This window comes from Dendrobates tinctorius, unplaced genomic scaffold (genome assembly GCF_039654945.1).
Source record: "Dendrobates tinctorius isolate UK_male_01 unplaced genomic scaffold, ASM3965494v1 ptg000132l, whole genome shotgun sequence".
In the NCBI taxonomy this organism is placed as follows: domain Eukaryota; kingdom Metazoa; phylum Chordata; class Amphibia; order Anura; family Dendrobatidae; genus Dendrobates; species Dendrobates tinctorius.
Genome location: NW_027361800.1, coordinates 3,414,717 through 3,433,187, shown reverse-complemented (window position 1 = coordinate 3,433,187; position 18,471 = coordinate 3,414,717). Strand labels below are relative to the sequence as shown.

At 43.2% G+C, this 18,471-nt stretch overlaps 1 protein-coding gene across 4 annotated transcripts in view; it reads right to left on the bottom strand.

The window, feature by feature from the left end:
* Positions 1 to 964: 964 nt before the first annotated feature.
* MISP (mitotic spindle positioning) overlaps positions 965 to 18,471 on the bottom strand; it is a 274,203-nt gene continuing 256,696 nt past the window's right edge. For all 4 annotated transcript variants that reach the window (XM_073543388.1, XM_073543385.1, XM_073543386.1 and 1 more), the window contains 2 exons: positions 8,071 to 8,109; positions 965 to 1,565 (listed from right to left, as the gene is read on the bottom strand). In XM_073543388.1, the coding sequence (XP_073399489.1) occupies positions 1,476 to 1,565; positions 8,071 to 8,109 (129 nt within the window). In that variant the 3' untranslated portion in view covers positions 965 to 1,475. The remainder of the gene's footprint in view (positions 1,566 to 8,070; positions 8,110 to 18,471) is intronic.

The window sequence follows — 18,471 nt, the reverse complement described above, 5'->3', positions numbered from 1 at the left end:
GTGGCAACCTAGTGGCATAACTTACACCACCGAGTGGGCTCCTCTAGGGTTATACATCATGTCTTGCTAATCTACACTCCTTTTATCTCCAGTTAGGGAAAGCGGTCATAGCGCAAATATATTACGCTTAAACTGTACATAATTACATAATATATGCCTTCGAATAGTTTGCATTAACTAATTTGTTGGTGTATACAGTATACACCCATGGGGTAGAATTCTTTTATGTCACTTACCAGTTAAGCTTTTGAAAATGTAGTACCCTGCAAAGCAGTCTGACATTTTATTTTAATCCAGTATTTCACTCTGGTTAAAAATTTGCAAAGCTGTTGTCAGCAGGTGATTCAGAAATTGTTTTGAGACATTGCCATATTTCCATATTAAAGTTAACTCCATATACCAAGCCATTGACTTTTACTTCTATTTCAACTAGCACGCTAGTAAGTATAGATAGATATTTAATATTATTATCATTTATTTATTTTTTTAATTAGTCATCTGATGCATTATCACATTTAATGAAAACACAGAAAGCCATGCTATCAAAGCGCCTTCTCTGCCTTCAACATATACATTACACAAAGTATTGCCCTATGGATAGATCATGGCAGTTGCATCTAAAAGCAAAAGCGGAAACTTTATGTTTTCTATATTTCTAAATATCTGCCCTTCGTATCTGTATTACAACTAAATATTTTTCTTTTTAGCCAACCTTTACTTTAAGACTTAGTTTAAGCCGTTCACCTTAGTGTTATGGCTGTGGGTTAACAATAGAGCCATAACACCTATGCCACCTATGCCAAATTTGTTTTCCTGATGTACCCTGACAAACCACGGTGATGTAAAAATAGGGGTCATTCAGGTTTCTGTCTAGGTTCTGGTTCCTTTGACAGGAAGAATACAAACATTATTCTTACCATCAAAAATGCCATAAGGCCTGACAGAAACTTAAAAATAAACAGTCTTATTGATTCAAATCCTTATTTATTTTTATTATATCTGCCATTTAGATGACATGTAACAAGTTATAGGAAGGCATCCACAGGAACAAAAAAGTCATTTCACCTATTTCAAAATTCACACAAACCCTTCCGTGTTCGCATCCAGCATGGACCTAGCTATTGATACCTAATACTAATACCCTTATTCTTGGCCACAATCTGTCTTTGTGGTTTTGTATGAAATCTTTATCCTTATTTTCAGATACACAAGTGAGGTTTCTGTTGAAAAATGTGAATGAAATGCTAAGTAAGTAAAATATATCTGCATCTAGTTGTGTAAATGTGTCCCAAGAAATTGCAGTAATTAAATCTGTCATTATCACAACACATACAAATCTATCATATATTCTTGAAATATTAAAGCTTCAGGGGTTGATTTCTCAGGATCACAGTACCGGCTGGTCACTTGATTGATAAAATTGGTATCACCCACAAAATAAAAGACATTCAATGAGTAGTAAACTGGCTGTAAAGCTAATTGCTTTTCTCGTTGGCATATAGACCAGCTTCCCAGCGTAATGCCATTCTGTTTTTGTGCCGATTCACACGGGTGGACTCCACAATCTGAAAAAAGCAAGAGTATTGTTACGCTGAAAATGTACGCTTTTGGTTAAATATCAAAACATGTAGGAAAATGTGTTTTCAACAGACATTACCACATGCCAACCTAAATTACGGCATTTACAAATGTAAAGATGTGCGCATGGTACATTGGATTTAGGATAAGTTTAGAGGCAGCAACTCAAAAAGGGTGTTTCTATGGATGATGAGATCTGACACAGGACAGGGTAGAAATTCCCCCCAGGCAGCTATATCTTTTAAATAAGAAGGCACGTGTGTTGTGAACTCTCTTGATCCGACTTTTGTGGCAGGGCTCCCTCTGGTGGATACTGCTGGTTGTGTTGTTAAGGTCAGGGGTCTGCAATCCGCTGAGTGACCAACCTCTCTGGTGTTCTGGTGGCATAGCCTATTGCGCTTTCCTCCTCGGTGACCCATTCATAACAGAATCACCGGCCTAAAACTGCAGACTCTAGGGTACTCAAAAGAAGGAAAGAATTTTTTAAAAAAAAGTGTCAGAATTTTTTATAGAATTTTTCCTCTTTTTTCTCTGGGGCCATAGGAGGATTTTTTTTTCCTTAATGGAGACTAAGCAATTGTCCGATCATGTTGAGCAGCTCACTGCTGAGGTGCGGAGAATCTCTGCTTATCTTGCTCAATCATCTGTTGTAGAACCTAAGATCCCTACTCCTGATGTGTTTTCTGGGGATCGGTCTAAATTTCTGAACTTTAAGAATAATTGTAAACTATTTCTTTCTTTGAAGCCTAACTCCTTTGGGAGCTTGGTGCAGCAGGTTAAAATTGTCATTTCCCTGCTGCGCGGCGATCCCCAGGACTGGGCCTTTTCTCTGACACCTGGAGATCCTATTCTGGCTGATGTTGATGTGTTTTTTCAAGCCCTGGGGTTATTGTATGATGAGCCTAATGCTATTGATCAAGCTGAGAAAACCTTATTGGCATTAAAACAGGGTCAAGATGATGCTGAGTTATATTGTCAAAAATTTCGAAAATGGGCGGTCCTTACTAAATGGAATGACGTTGCCCTAGCAGCTCTCTTTCGGAAAGGTCTGGCAGAATCCGTAAAAGATGTTATGGAGGTATTTCCTGTCCCTTCTGGTCTTGACGACTCTGTGTCGTTGGCCATTGAAGTTGATCAATGTTTACAAGAACGTAAAACTACACGAGAGGCGGTGTCGCCTCTTGAACAAACCTCTGAGCCCATGCAATGTGATAGGGTTTTATCTAGGGCACAACGTCAAGAGTTTAGATGGCATAGTAAGTTATGCTTCTTTTGTGGAGATGCTTCTCATGCTATTTCAGTCTGCCCTAAACAAGAGAAACGTTTTGCTCACTCATTTTCGATGGGCAGTGTGCAGCCTAAGTTTCTTTTGGCTGTTACCTTGATCTGCTCCTTGTCTACATTTTTCGCTAAGGCATTTGTAGATTCAGGAACAGCTTTGAATCTGATAGATTTTGACTTCGCCAAGAGTTGTGGTTTTCCTATGGTACCCCTGCGGACCCCTATTCCTTTGAGGGGTATTGATGCTACCCCTTTGGCGGAGAATAAACCCCTATTTTGGACCCAGGTGATTATGCGGGTCACCCCAGACCACCAAGAGAATTGTAAATATTTGGTGTTGCACAATTTACATTATATTATTGTACTGGGTTTTCCATGGTTGCAGACCCATAATCCTGTGTTGGATTGGAAATCTGTGTCTGTGGTGAGTTGGGTTTGTCAATGTGCTCTTGGTGATACTCCTATTTTCTCCACCTTTCCCCAGTCTCAAGATGTTCCTGACTATTTGGCTGATTTTTCTGATGTATTTAGTGAGAGTAAGTCCGCGTCTTTGCCTCCTCATAGGAGTTATGATTGTGTTATTGAGTTGACGCCCAGTTGTAAATTTTCCAAAGGTCAGCTTTTCAACTTATCGGTACCTGAACATGATGCTAAGCGATCTTATATCAAGGAGTCATTAGAGAAGGGTCATATAAGACCATCCTCTTCACCTTTAGGTGCTGGGGGTTTTTTTGTAGCCAAGAAAGATGGCTCATTAAGGCGATGTATTGACTATCGCTCCCTTAATAAGATCACTGTTAAATATCAGTACCTGTTGCCCCTGATTTCTGATTTATTTTCCAGGGTCAAAAGTGCTTGTTGGTTTACCAAACTTGACCTCAGGGGGCGTATAATCTTATTCGCATCAAGCACGGGGATGAATGGAAGATGACGTTTAATACTCTGGAGGGACATTTTGAGTACCTGGTGATGCCTTTTGGACGCACTAATGCCCCTTCTGTCTTCCAGTCTTTTATGAACGATATTTTCCGGGACTTTGTGAATAAGTTTTTGATCATTTATCTGGATGACATTTTGATTTTTTCCAGTGATTGTGATTCTCATGAGGAACATGTTCGGACTGTGTTCCGGATCTTGAGAGAAAATGCTCTGTATGTTAAGGGATCGAAATGTCTCTTTGGTGTACAGAGGGTTTCGTTTTTGGGATTCATTTTGTCCCCATCTGCTATTGAAATGGACCCGGCCAAGGTACAGGCCATCTATGATTTGGTTCAGCCCACTTTTCTGAAGGCTCTCCAGAAGATTTTGGGTTTTTCTAATTTCTATCGTAAATTTATAAGTAATTTTTCTGGTACTGCTAAACCACTGACGGATTTGACCAAAAAAGGCGCTGATGTGGTGAATTGGCCTCCAGAGACAGTCTCGGCGTTTCTGGAGCTTAAGCCGAGATTCACTTCTGCTCCGGTTCTGCGGCAACCTGATGTTTCACTCCCATTTCAGGGGGAGGCAGATGCTTCTGAGATTGGTGCAGGAGCCGTTTTGTCTCAAAGGGATCCGCTAACCTCTAAGATGAATCCCAGTGCCTTCTTTTCTCGAAAATTTTCCCCAACTGAACGTAACTATGACGTGGGGAATCGGGAGTTGTTGGCCATGAAGTGGGCATTTGAAGAGTGGAGACATTGGTTGGAGGGAGCTAGACATCAAGTTGTGGTCCTTACCGACCACAAGAATTTGATTTATCTTGAATCAGCCAAGCGCTTGAATCCTAGACAGGCTAGGTGGACCTTGTTTTTCACGTGTTTTAATTTTGTGGTCACCTTTCCTCTGGGCACTAAGAATGTTAAGGCGGACGCCCTTTCTAGGAGTTTCTTTGCGGATTCTCTTGATGTGACTGAGCCTACTACCATTCTAGGTGAGGGTGTGGATCTTTCCGCCATTTCACCCGATTTGAGACTTGCCCTGGTGGAATTTCAGGAGGACAAACCTGAACGATGCCCTGTGGGGAAATTGTATGTCCCTGACCAGTGGAAGAAAAGAGTAATGGCTGAAATTCATTGCTCCACGCTGGCTGGTCATCCGGGTAATTTTGGTACCAGAGATTTGGTGAGTCCGTCTTTTTGGTGGCCTGCCTTGTCTCGTAATGTCAGGAATTTTGTGCAGTCCTGTGGGCCTTGTTCCAGGTCCAAGTCCTGTTCTCGTTCTAGTGGTTTGTTGATGCCCCTGCCGGTGCCCAGCGGGCCATGGACCCACATTTCAATGGATTTTATTTCTGATCTCCCTGTCGCTCAGAGAATGACTGTTATCTGGGTGATTTGTGATAGATTTTCCAAGATGGTCCATCTTGTACCACTCCCGAAGTGTTAGGAACTGCAGAACGCACTAAATAAAATAGTAATAAAGTGCGTTCACCACTCGGGGTCCACCGTGCAGTAGGTGGTGTAACTGCTGCTAAATGGTGGCAGACAAGCAATATGGCGGTATGATGCACACGGATTAAACTTCACCCGGAGTGCGCAGAGCGGCCTCTGTTCACGCACAGAGGTGCCGCAACAAAAAACATGCAAAACGCTGAACCTGTTAGTGACACAGGCTTCAGGTAGATGCACAGACGGTATCTGGTCACAGGAGCAGGACCAAAGATAGAGGAGCTGCGTCCCTCTAGACCTACCGTGTGTGTGGCGTCACTTCTGCGGACGCCTAGGAGGGCTGCAACTGCAGCGCGGCGTAGGACACTGCCGCTCGATGACAAAGCAGAAAGCAAGCGCGATGTCGGACGCTAGCGTAGCGGTGCAGTGAGCACAGTGGCTTAAGGCTTGCCACTGACTGGCGCTGACTACTAAACTAATTCCCTATCCACATGCGCATTATCAGAGGGAGTGGGTTTCAAATGAGTCAGTTACCAGAATCATGCATCCATCACCATTCACACATAGCAAGAATAGTCTATACTAGCTCATGGCAGAACGGCCATGCGCGCTTTTTATAGCCATGCGGGACCTTCCAGATCTGTGAGATGGACCAATGAGATCTGGAATATGACCTGGGCACATGACTCCCGATCTCCAATCGGAGATCGTCTCATGAGCATGCCCAGTAGGAGCACAGAGGGACATAGTCTCTGGAGCGGTCTGCTGCAAAGTAATCTCCTCTGTAGTGGAAAGACAGCAGGAGACAGCAGAATGTGAGGCTTTGGATTCCTGCAGAGCAGAAACAGAAACCTGACGCCTAACACGAAGTTGCCATCTTCTTCTGAGTTGGTGCGCCTGTTTTTACAACAGGTGGTTCGTTTGCACGGGATTCCTGAGAACATTCCTGAGGAGTCCAGTTTGTTTCCAGATTTTCGAGGGCCTTTTGTTCTAAACTGGGAATTCAGTTATCTTTCTCCTCTGCATTCCATCCTCAGACCAATGGACAAACTGAGAGAAGAAACCAAACTTTGGAATCCTATTTGAGATATTTCATATCTGCTTATCAGGATGACTGGATCTCATTTTTGCCCTTGGCCAAATTCGCTCTAAACAATAGAGCTAGTTCTGCCACTTTGATGTCTCCGTTTTTCTGTAATTTTGGTTTTCATCCTCGATTTTCTTCGGGGCAGGCCCAACGGTTTTCCAACTGGCAAAGGACCTTTGGTCCCCGGTTCAAAGTGGGTGATATGGTTTGATTGTCCTCAAAAAATATTCCGATGAAGGTTGCATCTCCAAAATTCAAGCCAAGGTTCATTGGACCTTATAAGATTTTGGAAATCCTTAACCCCGTTTCTTTCCGTTTGGCTCTTCCAGGTACGTTCAAGATTCATAATGTTTTTCACAACTGATTGTTGAAAAGGCTTGTGGAGCCAGTAGTTCCTGTGGCAGTGCCCCCTGACCCTGTATTGATTGAGGGTAATTTGGAGTATGAGGTAGAGAAAATATTGGACTCTCGACTGGCTAGAAGGAGACTCCAGTACTTGGTCAAGTGGAAAAGTTATGGCCAGGAGGATAATTCTTGGGTCTCTGCTTCCGAAATTCATGCCGAGAGATTGGTTCGTGCTTTTCACTGGGCCCATCCTGATCGGCCTGGTGGTGTGGATGAGGGTTCGGTGACCCCTCCTCAAGGGGGGATACTGTTGTGAACTCTCTTAATCCGACTTTTGTGGCAGGGTTCCCTCTGGTGGGTACTGCTGGTAGTGGAGCTGGTCAACAGGATGTTAATCCAACAGCTGCAGAGGATGATTGGAGAAGTGGAGGTAGTGACTGGGAGTACATAAGTGAGCAAGCTTCTCTCAGTGGCTGCCGGTGATACTCCTTTCTGTGCTTAGTGAGGAGCTCCGTATTCTGCCTGATCCTGAATTTTTTCAGCTAAGTGTCATTTGCTAAATCCTTTGCATTTGATTTTGCCTTGCTGTCAGGGGTCAGCTTGCTCCTCCTGGGGCTGCTGGCTCCTGCCCTGTATTTTTGTATCTTGTGTTTGTTTGCTCAGTCCCCTGCTGTATTAGCCTGTTGCTAGCCACCAGTTCACACCTGAGTGCTGGTATAGTGGGGGCGAGGTTGTGCAAACCTCAGTATTTTTGTACATCAGTCGTGTTGGAAATTTTAGGGTTTTTGCGTGATTGCAGACAGTGCCTTTTCTGTCCTTTCCTATCTAGTCAGTGTAGGCCCCATCATTTGCTCAGTCTATTTTCTGTGCTTCATCTTGTCTCACCGACAATATATGTTTGGGAGCTGTTTATTCCTTTGGGGATCTGCTCCGGGGCAGTTTAGATTTCACCTTTCTGTCTTTAGGCTTTGTTAGTCCTCCGGCTGTGATGAAGCATCTAGGGCAGCGTAGGAACGCTCCACAGCTACTGCTAGTTGTGTTGTTAAGATCAGGGGTCTGCAATCCGCTGAGTGACCAACCTCTCCGGTGTTCTGGTGGCATAGCCTATTGCGCTTTCCTCCTCGGTGACCCATTCATAACACACGTGCTTAACATTTTGAGTTCTTCAAATGCCCATCTTTGCATGGCAGACCACTGGAGTGACCTGCACTAAGGCCATACAGGTTATTAAGTGTACCTTCTATTATAATTTTTGAGTATTCCATAACTGTTGAATAATATTTTTAATGTGGACAATCTCTTTAAGCCATTACAAATGGAAATGAACTTAATTACATTTTTTCATTGCTGGTGATGTGTAAAACACATAAACTAATGGAAGTAATATCATAAATAGTACATGTGTGTCTTTACCTCCGTGTTGACAGAATCACTCTGATCAATGCCAGCATACTAGAAAACAAAATAAGATTGTGTTGGTTTTCTGTCTGCTGATATATTTAGAAAGCGCTGGAATATATTAGCTTATTATTATATACGTAGGTAGGCTTTCTTAAGCTCACTATAACCACGAGATGACTGTCGGACGAATTATGCTTCAGCTATTTATTCTGCTGGCAGCTATCTTGACCAGCTCTCCCATATATAGGAGCAATCGTGTGGTGGAGTGATCATATGTTCTCTATGAGATAACCACCAGCAGATATGTCTGACGGCTTCTTATCTCTGGGAGAAAAAATGAATTGTCAGTCCAAAATCGGACATACCAGATCAATATCTCCCCTGCTAATAAATTGTCCAGGACTACTATACACATTACTGAGTCGGTTAAACCCATTGCTATTGGCTGATTTGGCTGACACTCTAATGTGAGGGTCTTTAAACTAACTCACAAAAAAAATATGTAGAAAGTTAACTTTTAGCACAACCAAAAACATCTTGAAGCAGTTGCCAAATATGCGCAGTTCATATTTAGCTTGCTTATACTAACACTCATTTCTCAGTAAAGGAGGGACAGACCAGTCATATACAGTTGTGGCCAAAAGTATTGACACCCCTGCAATTTTGTCAGATAATACTCAGTTTCTTCCTGAAAATGATTGCAAACACAAATTCTTTGGTATTATTATCTTAATTTAATTTGTCTTAAATGAAAAAACACAAAAGAGAATGAAGCGAAAAGCAAAATATTGATCATTTCACACAAAACTCCAAAAATAGGCCAGACAAAAGTATTGTCACCCTAAGCCTAATACTTGGTTGCACAACCTTTAGACAAAATAACTGCGACCAACCGCTTCCGGGAACCATCAATGAGTTTCTTACAATGATCTGCTGGAATTTTAGACCATTCTTCTTTGGCAAACTGCTCCAGGCCCTTGATATTAGAAGGGTGCCTTCTCCAAACTGCCATTTTTAGATCTCTCCACAGGTGTTCTATGGGATTCAGGTCTGGACTCATTGCTGGCCACCTTAGAAGTCTCCAGTGCTTTCTCTCAAACCATTTTCTAGTGCTTTTTGAAGTGTGTTTTGGGTCATTGTCCTGCTGGAAGACCAATGACCTCTGAGGGAGACCCAGCTTTCTCACACTGGGCCTTACACTATGCTGCAAAATTTGTTGGTAGTCTTCAGACTTCATAATGCCATGCACATGGTCAAGCAGTCCAGTGCCAGAGGCAGCAAAGCAACCCCAAAACATCAGGGAACCTCTGCCATGCTTGACTGTAGGGACCGTGTCTTTTTCTTTGAATGCCTCTTTTTTTCTCCTGTAAACTCTATGTTGATGCCTTTGCCCAAAAAGCTCTACTTTTGTCTCATCTGACCAGAGAACATTCTTCCAAAACGTTTTAGGCTTTTTCAGGTAAGTTTTGGCAAACTCCAGCTTGGCTTTTTTATGTCTCGGGGTAAGAAGTGGGGTCTTCCTGGGTCTCCTACCATACAGTCCCTTTTCATTCAGACGCCGACGGATAGTACGGTGTTATGAATGGGTCACCGATGAGGAAAAAACCTAAACATGCTAAGCCCAGAAAAACCAGTGAGGTTGGTAACTATGCAGATTGAAGATCCCTGATCCTAACCACAACACTAGCAGCAGCCGTGGAGCATACCTGCAATGAACCTAGATGCCTCGTCACAGCCGGAGGACTAAATAAGCCTAAAGCAAGCAAAGGGGAAAACTAACTGCCCCAGAGCAGACCCAAAGGAATAGACAGCCCCCACACATGTATTGACAGTGAAACAAGATGAAAACACAAACACAGGCAGGAAAATAGGCTGAGCAAATGATGGGGCCCAAACTAACTAGAAAGGAGAGGAAAGACACTGTCTGCAATCTGCTCAAAACCCTACAAAATAATGTCCAACACTTCTGATAACAAAATTAACTCTGAAGTCACTAGACTTCTCCCACTATATCAGCACTCTGAAATATTCTGAGACAGAGCAAAAGAGGCCAATCTAATAAGGGACAAAAAGCAAATTGGCAAATACAGATAAATAAGAGTGGAAATTCAGCACAGCCCCAGACGGGGCTGGCTGACCACACAAAAAACTGAATAGAACAACAAAATCAAGTGTGAACATTAGCAGAGAAACTTCGCTTGAGCTGACTGGAACAGAGCTGAGAACCAAGACCTGCAAGCAGAAGGAATCACCAGCACCAGAGTAGGGCGTCGGCTGTCTTAAATCCAATCTGAGATTCCTGAGGTCCAATCGTCATCCTCATTATCAGGTGGCAGATCTCTACTGATTAAATCAGCCTCACTACCTCCTGCTACCACCAGAGGGAGCCTGGAAGGAGAACTCACAACTGGTAGACCAGAAAATGAACTCACAACAGTACCCCCCCTTGAGGAGGGGTCACCGAACCCTCATCCACGCCATCAGGCCAATCAGGATGGGCCCGGTGAAAAGCACAAACCAATCTATTGGCATGTATATCAGAGGCAGAGACCCAAGAATTATCCTCCTGGCCGTAACCCTTCCATTTGACCAAATACTGGAGTCTCCGTCTAACCAAACGAGAATCCAATATTTTCTCTACCTCATATTCCACATTGCCTTCAACCAACACAGGGTCAGGAGGTGCTGCCATAGGAACCACTGGCTCAACAAACTTCTTCAACAGAGATTTGTGAAATACATTATGGATTTTGAACGTAACTGGAAGAGCCAATCGAAAAGAAACAGGATTATGAATCTCCAAAGTCTTATAAGGTCCAATAAATCTTGGCTTAAATTTTGGAGATGCAACCTTCATAGGAATATTCTTAGATGACAACCAAACCATATCACCCACCTTTAAACCGGGGACCAATGGTCCTATGCCGGTTGGAAAATCGCTGGGCCTTTTCCTGAGAGAGAGACAACTTATCCACCACTTGGTCCCATATCTGCTGCATTCTCTCAACTACAGTGTCCACACCTGGGCAGGATGAAAATTCCACTTGCCCTGAAGACAATCGAGGATGAAACCCAAAATTACAGAAAAAGGATGACATCAAAGAGGCAGAACTAGCTATATTGTTCAGCGCAAATTCGGCCAAGGGCAAAAATGGGACTCAATCATCCTGATCAGCAGATATGAAACATCTTAAATAAGACTACAAGGTCTGGTTTGTTCTCTCAGTCTGTCCATTGGTCTGGGGATGAAACACGGAGGAGAAGGATAACTGAATTCCCAGACTGGAACAAAAGGCTTTCCAGAATCTGGAAACAAACTGAACTCCTCTGTTGGACACAATGTTCTCAGGAATCCCATGTAACCAAACCATCTGTTGTAAAAACAAGGGCAACAACTCAGCGGAAGATGGCAACTTTGGGAGTGGTACAAGATGGACCATCTTCGAAAATCTATCACAAATCACCCAGATAACAGTCATTCTCTGACAGACAGGAAGATCAGAAATAAAATCCTTTGAGATATGGGTCTATGGCCTCTTGGGCACCGGCATGGGCATCAGCAACCCACTAGAACGAGAACAGGGTTTAGACCAAGAACAAGTCCCACAGGACTGTACAAAATTCCTGACATCACAACATATGGCAGGCCACCAAAAGGACCGACTCACCAAATCTCTGGTATCAAAAATACCTGGATGACCAGCCAATGCGGAGCAATGAATTTCAGACATCACTCTCTTTCTCCACTGGTCAGGAACATACAATTTTCCCATAGGGCAACGCTCAGGTTTATCCTCCTGAAATTCCTCCAGGGTGCGTCTCAAATCGGGCGAAATGGCAGAAAGAACTACCCCCTCAACTAGGATGGTAGTAGGCTGGGTCACATTAAGAGAATCGGCAAAGAAACTCCTAGAAAGGGCGTCTGCCTTAACATTCTTAGTGCCCAGAAGAAAAGAGATCACAAAATTAAAACGCGTGAAAAACAAGGCCCATCAAGCATGTCTAGGATTCAAGCGTTTGGCCGATTCCAGATAAATCAAATTCTTGTGATCGGTGAGGACCACAACTTGATGTCTAGCTCCCTCCAACCAATGTCTCCACTCCTCAAATGCCCATTTCATGGCCAACAATTCCCGATTCCCCACGTCATAGTTGCGTTCAGATGGGAGAACTTTTGAAAAAAGAAGGCACAGGGATTTATCTTAGAAGTCACAGGGTCTTTTTGGGACAAAACAGCTCCTGCACCAATCTCAGAAGCATCTACCTCCACCTGAAATGGAAGTGAAACATCAGGTTGGCGTAAAAACGGAGCTGAAGTAAATCTCCGCTTAAGCTCCTGAAATGCTGAGACAGCCTCAGGAGACTAATTCAGCACATCAGCGCCCTTCTTGGTCAGATCAGTCAGTGGTTTGACAATACCAGAAAAATTACCTATAAATTTACGATAGAAATTAGCAAAACCCAAAAACTTCTAGAGGGCCTTCAAAGAAGGAGGCTGAACCCAATCATAAATGGCCTGTACCTTGGCCGGGGCCATTTCAATAGTCGATGGAGACAAGATAAATCCCAAAAATGAAATCCTCTGTACACCAAAGAGGCATTTCAATCCCTTAACAAACAGGGAATTCTACCTCAAAATCCGGAACACAGTCCGGACATATTCCACATGAGAATCCCAATCACTAGAAAAGATCAAAATATCATCCAGATAGATCATCAAAAACTTATCCACAAAGTCATGGAAAATATTATTCATAAAGGACTGGAAGACAGAAGGGGCATTAGTGAGCCCAAAAGGCATCACCAGGTACTCAAAATGTCCCTCCGGAGTATTAAACGCCGTCTTCCATTCATCCCCGTGCTTGTTGCGAATAAGATTATATGCCCCCCTGAGGTCAAGCTTAGTAAACCAGCAGGCACTCTTAACTCTGGAGAATAAATCAGAAATCAGGGGTAATGGATACTGATATTTAACCATAATCTTGTTAAGGGAATGATAGTCAATACACGGCCTTAATGAACCATCTTTCTTGGCCACAAAAAAAAAAACAGCACCTAAAGGTGATGAGGATGGTCTAATATGACCCTTCTCCATCGACTCCTTAATATAGGATCGCATAATAACATGTTCGGGTACTGATAAGTTGAAAAGCCGACCCTTGGGAAATTTACACCCAGGCATCAACTCAATTGCACAGTCATAACTCCTATGAGGAGGCAAAAATGCAGACTTACTCTTACTAAATACATCAGAAAAATCGGCCAGATAATCAGGAATATCATGAGACTGAGGAGAGGTGGAGAAAACAGGAGCGTCCCTAAGAACACACTGACAACCCCAACTCACCACAGACCCAGATTTCCAATCCAAAACTGGATTATGAGTTTGCAACCAGGGAAAACCCATAACAATAGTATCATGCAAATTATGCAGCACCAAAAATTTACAATTTTCTTGGTGGTCTGGGGCAACTCGCATTATCACCAGGGTCCAAAACTGAGGTTTATTCTCCGCCAAAGGAGTAGCATCAATACCCCTCAAAGGAATAGGCGTCTGCAGAGGCGTCATGGAAAAACCACAACGTTTAGCAAAGTTTAAATCCATCAGATTCAACGCTGCTCCTGAATCCACAAAAGCCTTAGTGGAAAACGTGGATAAGGAGCAGATCAGAGTAATTGTCTAAAGGAACTTAGGTTGTACACTGCCCACAGCAAATGTGTGTGCAAAACGTTTCTCTCGTTTAGGGCAGACAGAAATAGTATGAGAGGCATCTCCACAGAAAAAACACAGCTTATTACGCCTTCTAAACTCCTGACGTTGCGCCCTAGACAAAACCCCATCACATTGCATAGGTTCAGACATTTGTTCAAAAGGTGACAGCGCCTCCCGTGTAGTTTTACGTTCACGTAAACGCCGATCAATTGAATGGCTAATGACATGGAATCATCCAGACCAGAGGGAACAGAGAATCACACCATATCATCTTTTACAGTCTCTGATAAACCCTTCCGAAAGAGAGCTGCCAAAGCACTATCATTCCATGTATTAAGGACCGCCCACTTTTGGAATTTTTGACCGTATAACTCTGCAGAATCCTGACCCTGGTTTAATGCCAACAGGGTTCTCTCAGCTTGATCAACAGCATTAGGTTCATCATACAACAAACCCAAGGCTTGAAAAAATGCATCCACATTAGTCAGAATAGGATTTTCAGGTGTCAGAGAAAAAGCCCAATCCTGGGGATCGCCGCGCAGCAAGGAGATGACAATTTTAACCTGCTGCGCAGAGCTCCCCGATGAGTTAGGCTTCAAGGCAAGAAATAATTTACAATTATTCTTAAAATTCAGAAATTTAGACCGATCCCCAGAAAACACATCAGGAGTAGGGATCTTAGGTTCAGCAGCATGTGACTGAATGAGGTAGGTGGAAATTCCCTGCACTTCAGCAGCAAGTTGCTCCACATGATCAGACAATTGCTTAATCTCCATTAGGAAAAAAAAATCCTCCTACGGCCCCAGAGAAAAAAAAGGAAAAATTACATTAAAAAAAATTCTGACACTTTTTTTTTAACAACTTCTTCCTGCTTTTGAGTACCCTAGAATCTGTGGTATGGCTGGTGATTCTGTTATGAATGGGTCACCGAGGAGGTAAAAACCTAAACATGCTAAGCACAGAAAAACCAGAGAGGTTGCTAACTATGCAGATTGCAGATCCCCGATACTAACCGCAACACTAGAAGCAGCCATGGAGCGTACCTACGATGAACCGAGATGCCTCATCATGGCTGGAGGACTAAATAAGCCTAAAGCAAGAAAAGGGGAAAACTAACTGCCCAGAGCAGACCCCAAAGGAATAGACAGCCCCCACACATGTATTGACGGTGAAACAAGATGAAAACACAAACACAGGCAGGAAAATAGGCTGAGCAAATGATGGGGCCCAAACTAACTAAAAAAGGAGAGGAAAGGAAAGACACTGTCTGCAATCTGCCCAAAACCCTACAAAATAATGTCCAACACTTCTGATAACAAAATTAACTCTGAAGTCACTAGACTTCTCCCACTATATCAGCACTCTGAAATATTCTGAGACAGAGCAAAAAGAGCCCAATCTAATAAGGGACAAAAAGCAAATTGGCAAATACAGATAAATAAGAGTGGAAATTCAGCACAGCCCCAGACGGGGCTGGCTGACCACACAAAAAACTGAATAGAACAACAAAATCAAGTTTGAACATTAGCAGAGAAACTTCGCTTGAGATGACTGGAACAGAGCTTAGAACCAAGACCTGACAAGCAGAAGGAATCACCAGCACCAGAGTAGGGCGTCGGCTGTCTTAAATCCAATCTGAGATTCCTGAGGTCCAATCGTCATCCTCATTATCAGGTGGCAGATCTCTACTGATTAAATCAGCCTCACTTCCTCCTGTTACCACCAGAGGGAGCCTGGAAGGAGAACTCACAACTGGTAGACCAGATAATGAACTCACAGCAGTACGGGTTGACACTGTTGTACCCTCGGACTGCAGGGCAGCTTGAACTTGTTTGGATGTTAGTCGAGGTTCTTTATCCAACATCCGCACAATCTTGCATTGAAATCTCTTGTCAATTTCTCTTTTCTGTCCACATCTAGGGAGGTTAGCCACAGTGCCATGGGCTTTAAACTTCTTGATGACATTGCGCACAGTAGACACAGGAACATTCAGGTCTTTGGAGATGGACTTGTAGCCTTGAGATTGCTCATGCTTCCTCACAATTTGGTTTCTCAAGTCCTCAGACAGTTCTTTGGTCTTCTTTCTTTTCTCCATGCTCAATGTGGTACACACAAGGACACAGGACAGAGGTTGAGTCAACTTTAATCCATGTCAACTGGCTGCAAGTGGATTTAGTTATTGCCAACACCTGTTAGGTGCCACAGGTAAGTTACAGGTGCTTTTATTTACACAAATTAGAGAAGCATCACATGATTTTTCGAACAGTGCCAATACTTTTGTCCACCCTCTTTTTTATGTTTGGTGTGGAATTATATCCAATTTGGCTTTAGGACAATTCTTTTTGTGTTTTTTCATTTAAGACAAATTAAATGAAGATAATAATACCAAAGAATTTGTGATTGCAATCATTTTCAGGAAGAAACTGAGTATTATCTGACAAAATTGCAGGGGTGTCAAAACTTTTGGCCACAACTGTAAAGGTATTGCAGGACTTGTCTTTGAAAGAGCTACATGTGCGTATAAATAGTTTATGGCATGAAATCCTACTGACAGATTCCATTCAAAGAAGCCCACCCATGAAGTTTTCCTTTTGCTAAATCAGTGCATATGTGAAATTATTACACTCACCTACCATGGCCTTCATTGTGATCTTCTGATCATCTTCTAAATGAGGTCACTACACTTCAGGCTGTCCGGCTCACTCTATTCTCTATGCGTCACCCAGAAGTCGCTTTTACAATGTAAATCTATGGAGTTTTGCTCTGACCTTTGTCAGGCGGAGTGTCAGCCGCCTTCTGACACTCCATATCCCGCCCATGCAGAGCACAACGTGACCCGGAAAGCCTGAAGAGTAGTGATGTCAATTAGAAGAGAACCAGAGCAGTGGTGGATACCAGAGAAGGTGGCAGTAAGTGCACATATGCACAAATTTAATTAAAAAACACTTCATTGGAGGGTTTCTGTACTGTAGAACTGCTAACACAATACACCCCCATTGAACATTTAAAATTGAAAGCTGTTTCAAAGGGCCATGGAGCTCCATCAAGCATTGCGTCCTGTTCACTATTTACAATGCCAAACTTTGTTCTCTTTGTGGGTGCTGTGACTGGCACAGAAGTTCAGCTATGTTCATTTGAGTTGGACAAAACTATAGTTTATTACTGTCATGGTTAGGACATGGTTAATGTCCTGTTCTGACAGGGTTAACATTGCCGGCCTCTCTTTGGATCTGGGAGGGGTATTTATGCTCACTCCATACTGGCATTCTCTGTCAGTTATACTGCTATTCTGGTGTGTCTGACCTGTGGTGTGTGTGTACTCTGCATTGTTTGTTTGCTTCCCGTGTATGACCCGGCTTGTTCCTTCACTCTGCACTCCGTCTCTCGTTTTTGGTACCATTGTCTTTTCTGGTTCTGACCTCCTGGCTTGGCTATCGTTACTCCGTTACAGTTTACCCCTATTGTACCGTCTAATACCTGTTCTGGTTTTCTGATCTATTGCTACGTCCTGACTATTCTTTCTGTCTAAGCCCTTTGGTACTGTCCTGCTATCTCGTGCTTTGACCCGGCTTGATCTGGTGTCTGTCTCTGTCTATGCTCCTTGGTAACATTGTCCTGTAGTTACCCTTCTAGGAGTTTCCCTGCAGCTCCTAGCTCTGTGGAGCTTAGGCCACGCCCCCAGCAGTCACGTGATTCAGGTCCTGGAGCATGCATTGTCACTAGAGTTGAGCGACTTTGGTCGGATCGGGTTTCGTGAAACCCGAATGAAACAAAATAAGTTTCAGATGAAACTTGTTCGACTAGAGCAAAAAAAGTCGGAGTTTCGTCCGACTTTTATTTCCCATTGACTTGCATTGGGGTCGGGTTTCGGACGAAACTCCGACTTTGTTTTGCTCTAGTCGGACGAGTTTCATCTGAAACTTATTTTGTTTCATTCGGGTTTCACGAAACCCGATCCGACCAAAGTCGCACAACTCTAATTGTCACCACTGCTGCTCGCTCTGCAGGTATCTTTGTGCACAGTCTTTTTACTCAGGACACGCGCCCTGGCTCAGTGAGCAAGTGCAGTGCGGTGTTCCTGACAATTATTATATTAGGTACAGCCACAAGGAAAATTCTCAACTGTGCTTGGTAAACAATGATGGGGAGGCGACACTTAACAAATTCACCGTTTATGTGATAAGCAAATGTTCACAAAATTAATTAACAAATTTTCAATGACTAATCCAGTTGGAGTAATATATTATAAAATTTACCTTTTAACAATTATTTCTAAAATCAAAACTTATTCATCGCCTTCACAATTTTCTATTATCAAACAAGCGAACCACCGGCAGAGTATTTATGGTTGTGAGTGTGGAATAGCTCATGTGCTTTACCTTTTCCGATATTTTGGTTACACAGTCCTACCTTCTGCAGGTAGGAAGGCTATCAGCAATGATCTTTCTGCTCTCCTGTGTCTTAGAAACAAAGCAGGTGATCAGCTCTGAGTGGTGATAATAACAGAACCGGATTCACTCCCTGCCACAAGTAGTCACATAAGCCCATCCATGGTTGGATGAATGATGCCGCACCACCCACTCACCATTGTAGCGGAGAGCGGCTCCTGCTACACTAAGGCAGTGTGCACACGCTGCGGATTAGGTGCGGATTTTGTAAAATCCGCAGGTGAAACTGCAGGTCAAAATACCTGCGGTTTT